The sequence below is a fragment of the Colletes latitarsis genome, chromosome 14, assembly GCF_051014445.1.
Source record: "Colletes latitarsis isolate SP2378_abdomen chromosome 14, iyColLati1, whole genome shotgun sequence".
NCBI classification, from domain to species: Eukaryota; Metazoa; Arthropoda; class Insecta; order Hymenoptera; family Colletidae; genus Colletes; species Colletes latitarsis.
The window spans coordinates 14,195,788-14,204,113 of NC_135147.1; the positions used below are offsets into that span (position 1 = coordinate 14,195,788).

The 8,326-nt window shown below is 38.3% G+C and overlaps 2 protein-coding genes across 2 annotated transcripts; both read right to left on the bottom strand.

The window, feature by feature from the left end:
- Positions 1 to 2,470: 2,470 nt before the first annotated feature.
- LOC143349828 (juvenile hormone esterase-like) lies at positions 2,471 to 3,759 on the bottom strand. The gene is made up of 4 exons (XM_076781394.1): positions 3,481 to 3,759; positions 3,077 to 3,403; positions 2,859 to 2,988; positions 2,471 to 2,610 (listed from the first exon to the last, which is right to left on the bottom strand). Exons 1-4 carry the CDS (start codon positions 3,632 to 3,634, stop codon positions 2,481 to 2,483), a joined length of 741 nt encoding a protein of 246 aa, XP_076637509.1. The 5' UTR covers positions 3,635 to 3,759; the 3' UTR covers positions 2,471 to 2,480.
- Positions 3,594 to 7,942, bottom strand: LOC143349827 (esterase FE4-like). The gene is given in 4 exon segments (XM_076781393.1): positions 3,594 to 3,919; positions 5,527 to 5,712; positions 5,815 to 6,103; positions 7,764 to 7,942. Coding segments are annotated over 4 exon segments (936 nt in total). The 5' UTR covers positions 7,899 to 7,942.
- Positions 7,943 to 8,326: the final 384 nt, after the last annotated feature.

The window sequence follows — 8,326 nt, forward strand, 5'->3', positions numbered from 1 at the left end:
TGTACAGACATATTTTAGTTATAGTGGACGGATTCTCTAAGTTCGTGTGGTTGTATCCCACGAAGACAACAGCGACAAAGGAAGTGCTAGACAGACTGACAGTACAACAAAAGACATTCGGCAACCCGACACGCATAATTACAGACCGAGGAACGGTCTTTACCTCGACAGATTTTAAAGATTATTGTGCGAAGGAAGGAATCGAACATATTGTAACGACTACCGGTGCCCCAAGGGGGAACGGGCAAGTCGAAAGGATTAACCGTATTATTATTCCAGTTTTAACTAAATTGTCAATAAAGGCGCCAGACAAATGGTACAAAGAAGTAGACAAAGTTCAAAGGGCAATTAATAGTACATATCAACGTAGTATAGACAGGTCACCTTTTGAAATAATGTTTGGAATAAAGATGAAACAGCGCGAAGATACCCCCCTGTTAGAATTGATACAGAAAGAAGCGATAGTGCAATTGACGGATGAACGCATAGAATTAAGGAACGTAGCGAAAGAAAATTTGTTAAAAGTTCAAGAGGAGGACCGACGTAGTTATAATCGTAGTTGTAAGAAAGCTAATGTATACAAAGAAGGCGACTTAGTTGTAATAAAGCGTACACAATTCGGCACTGGCCTAAAGATTCATAAAAAGTTCTTGGGACCATATAAAGTGGTTAAGTACCACGTAAGGAACAGGTACGAAGTGATTCGTGTTGGTAAAAGAGAAGGACCGAGCCTCACCACGACTGCGGCCGATTATATGAAACCGTATAAAGAGTGTGCTTCGGGGTCCGAAGAATTCGCAGGTATGGCCGAGTGTGGTGAATGAGCAGTGTGGTGCGTGAGTGTGACCGCGCGACGCGGGGATAATGTAAACAGGCGTTAGTTTTTAAGACGGGCACCCGGTTGAAGAGTCAGTCATCGCCCTGCACCGAAACCGAGCATTTGTAAACGTCAGTTAATAAATCTCTCTTTTTCGTTGTTAAACATCTGCTCCTGCCATTTTATTCTATCATCAGGGTTTCCCTTGTATATCCCCAATCCGCAAGGTGCAGAATCCCACATTCATATTATAACAACATTAGTTAGGCAAGCAAGGCAAAATCAGGTCATTGAAACGAAATTGGTATCAATCGATAGAATAGAAGTGGGGAGAGCAATGTTAAATAGTTCTTACCAGTGGTTATCACAGTCTGGCACTGGTCAGTAGTGGTATCTGCACTGGTCTGTCCTGGTCACTCCTGGTCCCCAGTGGTCAGTTTTCCACGAATGGCCTGGCTTAAGCCCGCGAGACCCGATTCCCCTGGATGCCCCAGGGGTACTAAAGAATTTATCCAGCGGTAGTCCTCGAGTGGGGAAGTCAAAGAGTGGGGAGACAGTGTCAACGTGAAGAGTTAAAACCCGCTTGGTCTAGAGAACAACGCTATTTCGACTGGTCCCATCTCTTGACCATTTCTGGATCTTTACTGGACTTTTGCTGACCTTCATGTCAACCTCACTGTTGACCACCAGTGACCATAAGCTAGTCATTGTTGATCATCGACCCATTAAAACCATTACGAAAATTAAAACCTTCTTACGAGGATCCCCTTACATTTTGTTCCACTTTGGAAAAGTGTATCTCATGTTATAAGACACTCGTGGTACAGCGATGGCGTTCATCCCACTAACGATAAGTCTATTCTTTACCTCGTTTATGTGTAATAGGTATACATGGGTTGAAAAATAAAAATGCCTGGGCAGTTGAGACTCAAAATCGTATGCAGGTTGGCACAAATCGGATTTTAGCTGTTTCGAAAGCAAGAAAGAAAGACTCACATTCGCCTTCTTTCTTGAATTCCCGAAGGGAATAGGTGCTGAAATTTTTCGCCAAAAAAAAAGAAATTTCAAATCGTTCTAGAAAAATTATTCTCGCTTGTGGGGGTCAATTACAATCATTTTTAGTGAACAAACATACCCCCGAAATCCTACGCACTTTCGAGAAAAAAATTTCTTACCGAAAATATAATTTCAGGCCAGAAATGTCACTCCAAAATTTCGTGCATGATATCATTAACTAATAGCTCAGTGTATATGGAATAATAAATATTGGTAAGAAAAAGTGACTATAAAATTGGTGAACCTTGGTTTTATTTTGAAATTTTTACAGATTCAAATGGTACGAAGTATAATGACAATTTCCTGATATTGCGTTTAATATTTACATTTTTTAACAATTTCTCTTTGTCAAATATGATTCTTTGATGATTAAGTAATGAGATAATATTCTTACTATTAATTTTATGGACCTATTAATGTGATGTACCTTTCATAGGATTGTTGTATATTACATTAAAAAATAAGTACATAGTTAGTAATTAAGTTTTATTCTAGCACGTTTACCCCTTCCTAGATAACATTTTGATTATGTTTTTATAAGTACGTACATATGTATCGTATATGGAAAACGCTTGGTAACTTGGATGTTGGCATGATCATCCAGCATTTATTCGAAGTTAAATACTTTTACTTCCGTTAACTCGGACTCTTCGTCGATCTCCAAACAATACAAGTTATCCTTCGTCGCAGATTTCCAATTGACTTTAATAAAGTCATTGTAACTTGGGGTAGGATTTCTATATAAAAAATGTTACATACATTAAAAATATTTAACATATTGTGGCGCTGCTTCGCTGCGGCTGGGTTTACTCGTGAGAATCGTAGGAGGACGACTGCCTTAGACGACTGGGAAATTGGGAAGCCGTTTGAGGAGTCGGTCGAGCGCTTGTGAGAGTGCGACCCCTCTGGTGGCGAGCATGGGAGGCGACACCACAATATCGACATTTAAATCAAGTGCAGTGTATTTGAAATTTCATAAACTTACCCTGTTCTAGCAAAGTTGGTCCACATCGTGGTCATTCTGTCTTTTGTGCCAATTGCAGGTGGTTCAGAATTGTCACTTTTACAAATGGGTAAGTAAAACAGGTATGACAATTCGTTCATATGGCACGCCTCTGAACATATTTTCAAATATTACTCTTACGTAATAATATACAATATCGTGTCCTACAGATAAAAGTTATTAAAATAATATTAGTTCACCATTTATAATGCGTTTTGACTGAATATCAATGATTGTATTTTCCTTGACGACGTATGAAAACCTGTAAATATAACTAGACGTGGACGTTCTTTCTAAACGGTCCTTAATATACAATTTCAAGGGAGCGACAAAAAGAACATATGTGATAAAACGTATAAATATTTTTATTCTGTCTGAGGTAATTGGTTGTCCATTAAAATGCTGATTTTTTACAGCCGTTAATAATTCTTTGAATTGTGCAGGTCCTAACTTCCTCAATTGTCCTATGATCTTCACTAGATCGGGTAAATTATTATTCCAATATTCTATAGTTTTATTTTTCGTGACTGAAACACGATAATATCGTATAAAAATATCCGACATACGTTCTGTCGTTAAGAAAATAGACTTGGATAAAAATTACCATCCACAAACATGATGCATTCGTTTGACGTGTATCCGGTCATAATAGGAATATTAATATCGTTCGAGTGTAGTTGTTCGATCGAAAATGGTAAAACAAGGATGTCTGCTATGTCATCGTAATTCACTCCAAATGGTATGTCGAACAGGTCCATCTCCTTCAGAAAAGTAATAAGAATGAGAATAGTTCAGAACAAGACAATTTTGAGTGAAAGGTAACAATAACGAAAATAGTTTTGCCTCTCTCGTGAGAATAGGCAAATAAGCTCCGACGATATCTTTATCGGGTATGTTACGTAGCATTTCAACAACTTCCACGGGATCTGTTGATTTTATTCCAAGAATCGATGCAAGTTTAAAACACCGTTTTGAACGACTTTGGCCGAATCCCCAGCTACTCGTCAACAGTCCACTTTGTAAAATCGTTTTGTGAAACAATCCTGAAGAACGAAGATAATTTTGTTAGAAATAAAGCGCCATTTGTTTCCACGCCACCTAGGATTCCTCTGACTTACTATTGTACCATGTGTCTTTTATCTGTAACGAAGTCTCGTGCTCATTGAAAGTGCGCTGCTGAGAGGAAATCGAGTTTTGCTCATTTGAACCCCCAAATTCCCACAAACTGTACAGAGTGTACTATTTTTTAACACTAAACCTAACGAACGATTCCATACCCGGTCAAATGACCAGTCATTCTTTTTTATTACGAGGCAAGGTATTTATAATTTTTCCATTATATGTATAGAAAGTTGTGCGTTTGAAATTTATTGTTGAATAATTTCACTCTAAATGTGCATACTTGGTAGTTCGACTTCGTACAGAAAATGTGCAAATTACGTCGAAATTATTTAATTCTCGACGGATAGAAGGTGAAGAGTTAAAATGAAACTTGTTTCGAGTCGATAACGCAATTAGTTCCCGAGATATAAGGGTTCCAAGCGTTTGTTTACTTTTCGTTGATGGACGTCACGTTCACCTTACGTGAATTCTTGGAAATATTACGTTACTCGGTCACTCGGTCACGACTCACATCCGAGAGAGAGAGAGAGATATCCGACGCGTTCGATCGCAGACAACGATAGTGGAAATTAAAATATTACACTTTCCTTTACACGACGTTATTTCCAAAACGGAAGGACGAATTGACATAAAATGAAAGCTATTTTAAGAGGAGGCCTTGGCGTATCTAACAGTTGTTCAATTATGGATAAAGCATTAGTAGTTTTGCAACTGCACGCGTTTAAAGTTTTATTGCTTTCAATAGGCGTTATGTAATATGTCTGAGTCGGACCGCCCATCTATCTTGCTCCCTTGCTCTCAGGCAGTCCACACGTGTGTGTAACTGCCGCGACGAATAGCGAACCAGAGTTCAATGTGTACGTGGGAATACGTGTATCCCTTCTACTTCTGACTTCAAGTCAGCGGAAGGCAGTAAGTAGGTGGGTCAGTCTACTGTTGCAAGACGGACAGAGAGATAGTAGAAGTTTAAAAATTATTCCTTTCTTTACACGACGATATCTCCAAGACGAAAAGTCGAATCGACATAAAACAAAACCTGTTTTAAAGGGGTGGCCTTGCCGCTTCTAACAGTGGTTCAACTGTGGATAAAACACTAGTAGTTTCAAAACTGCATGTGTGTAAAGTTGTAACTATTTTTAATACGTGTTGTTAGGCTGTTTTAAGACAATGGAAATCGAAAATTCTCTCCTTCCATCTTTGCTATATTTCTGCTTTTAAAACATTCGCTTTACTCTTAGTATCCAATTAATGAACATCACACAAAATGCAATTGATATAAGACTTTTAATTGAACTTTACAACTATTCCTTCACGATATGGTTATTCGAATTCTCATTCTTTTTAAGAATGAAAACAAATGCTATCTGTCTGTGTAGCAACATATTTTTGACTATCGAGTGAACAGTACTGTACCAAATTATTAAAAGTTCTATTCGAACGTAATACTTCTCTTTATTGATTTGAACTTACATTTGTGGAGAAATATCGACAAATTTTTTAAGAAAAAAATTAAAATCGATAATTGTACCTTGTACTTTCAGTAACATAGTTAAGGCATGGGCTAATACTGCTCCTGCGCTTACACCAATAAGCGTAACGTTGTCGGGATCCCCTCCAAATTTGGCAATATTCTCCTTGATCCACTAGAGTGCTGTAATTAGGTCTTTCAGGCCCTGGTTTCCGGGCGCGGCTCGGTGCCCAAGATTTAAGAAACCTTAAAAACGTCAAGTATTCCTGTTCAGTGTTAATATTGCACAATAAATGTAATAAAATGTTTTTCTTTAGTTATCGAGTTCGAAATGGTAATTGAACGAACCGAATGCACCCAGTCTGTAATTAGCCGCAACAACGACGACATCTTTTGCGAGCAAGTAATCTGGTCTTATTTGCGCGAAACTTGAACCCCATAGAGTAAATTTACCACCGTGGATCCAGAAAATTACCGGTTTCGATTGAGTAATGGAATTGGTGTAGACATTTAAATAAAGACAATCCTCGGTTCCGATAACATTGTAAGGCGGATCTTGTTGCGCCTGCGTACAGATCTTTTTCGTGCACACAGTGCAATTTCTGATACCTGTCCATGGTGCAGGTGGCCTTGGATCCTATTTTCCAGATGAAAACGTAAATCCTCAAGAAAAATAAATATCTCTATCCTATAATCTATCTTCAGAATAATCAGATCATTTGTGTTCTTTAACACTAGGTTACCTATTTTTACTCAAGTGAGTCAATCTGAATTGAACAAAATTGAAGTTCTTTGCAAAAATAGTTCCACATCAATTTAAACGAAAGATTTATTATTAAAAACTTAATTAATAACATTTTTTTACATATAAATTCTGTTTTTGAAATACGTTCTTTGCAAACATTTTTATTAGATTTACCATAAAGGCTCCTACATCTATAATATTATAGATTTGGTCCACTAAGGTAATTTCGATATTTATTTGTAAAAGGTGTTTCAATTGATATTTATTTTATATTATTGTTACGTATGCCGACCGTTTCGTTCCCCAATTTTTCTGTACCACTTGCGTACATTAGGAAAACGCCCTGGTACTTATCTACTTTTTGGAATGTAGAGTCAGTTCTCACGAGATGCAGCTGCTCGGTGACTAACGCAATTCGGAGATTACCTAATATGGTAATGTCTAACGTGCATTTGAATCCTCCCCCACGGATTTTTGGGTATATAAACCCCTTGATTTTCTTACTCGGAGGATCATAATCGTACCGTCACGTTAGAGTCAACGTCACGTCTCTCGTCACGCGTATACGATTTGATAGTCAGTTGTATCTTGTGAGATCGGGCTACCGTACCCTTTCGTATCAATATTAAACCATATAGAATCCGTGAACCGGCATAAATTCTATTGCGGCCTTTATTTCCAACTGACATACCCCCGCATCGCCAGTGCGTCAACACCGTGCAAGGTCATTTTAGGTAAATATAATCATTCTTTGATCGCGACATAAGATACACGAAACACTTGTATTTTATTTGTTGATTTAAGAATATAGCTACTTTTATTATTAAATCAGAGTTATCCAACTTCTTTAACCCATAATTATATAAAGCGATTATTATTAGTTAAACGTTCCCATAATAATATAACCTTACCGCTCGGGTTATATTATATTTAATAATTCATAGTTACGAGTTCAATTAACACATCCCAAATCCAAATACAACCTCTTACAACCTAGTGGCTCCTCGATTACGCATCGAGTTCGTCCACGCAATTTATTACCATCCTAGCGACTTCCTGATTACGCATCAGGTTCGTCCACATCCTACAGCTCCCTGATTTCGCATCAGGTTCGTCTGTGATTTATCCAATCTCCCAGCAGCTCCTCGATTACGCATCGAGTTCGTCTGCGCGCCTTCCAACCTCCTAGCAGTTCTCCGATTTCGCATTGGGTTCGTCTGCGTCGTTATCAACAACCCTAGTGACTCCCCGATTTCGCACCGGGTTCGTTCACGACGTTTCACCCTCCTACAGCTCCCTGGTTTCGCATCAGGTTCGTCCGTACGTGACTCCATCCCAGAGGCTCCCTGATTTCGCATCAGGTTCGTCCTCGTTATCAACTATCTTAGCGGCTCCCCAATTTCGCATCGGGTTCGTCCGTGTACCTAACTAACAAATTGATACCATATTCCATACTCTCTCTTGCACTCGCCAGCCACGCGCGCTGCACGGCCCTGGCTCGTAACATTATTTATAATATAAATAACCTTTTAATAGGCTGTTAGTCTATTACCTTGAATCTAAGTTGTCCAATGGGAGGAGTCGCGAAAGGTATCTCGTGAAAAGCGACGTAAGTAGAACCTAGAACACCTACGACGCTAGTTCCCCGTACTTTGCCTTCCTTTAAACTAATTATCGGTCTATACATTGCTGATCGAGCCTTTGACAATTTAAGAACTCTTTGCTGTACTATACAGCTATTATTAGATTTTTATTTTTAACTATGTGGAAAAGACGTCGCACTAAATTTGCAAAATAGTATTTAAAAGATGATTCGTTTTACACGAGCTTCATATCGCGAGTATGCAAGTTCCAATACTGGATGTATATTTGTACTCCTACAATAAAAATATACGTCAACAAATATTCAAATACGATACATAAATTTGTTATATTTATCGCTTAGGCCTCTATGAGTAGGTGTAATAGCTATTTTTACATGTTTGTCAGCGAATGTGGATCACGATTAATGTGAATTTATAAATTTTTGATTGTTGCGTGGACTGTATTTAATTCGGCACTTCAATATAGGAAGGGTTCTGTTACGATAAGTTTTGTTCAAATGTATGTAGACGC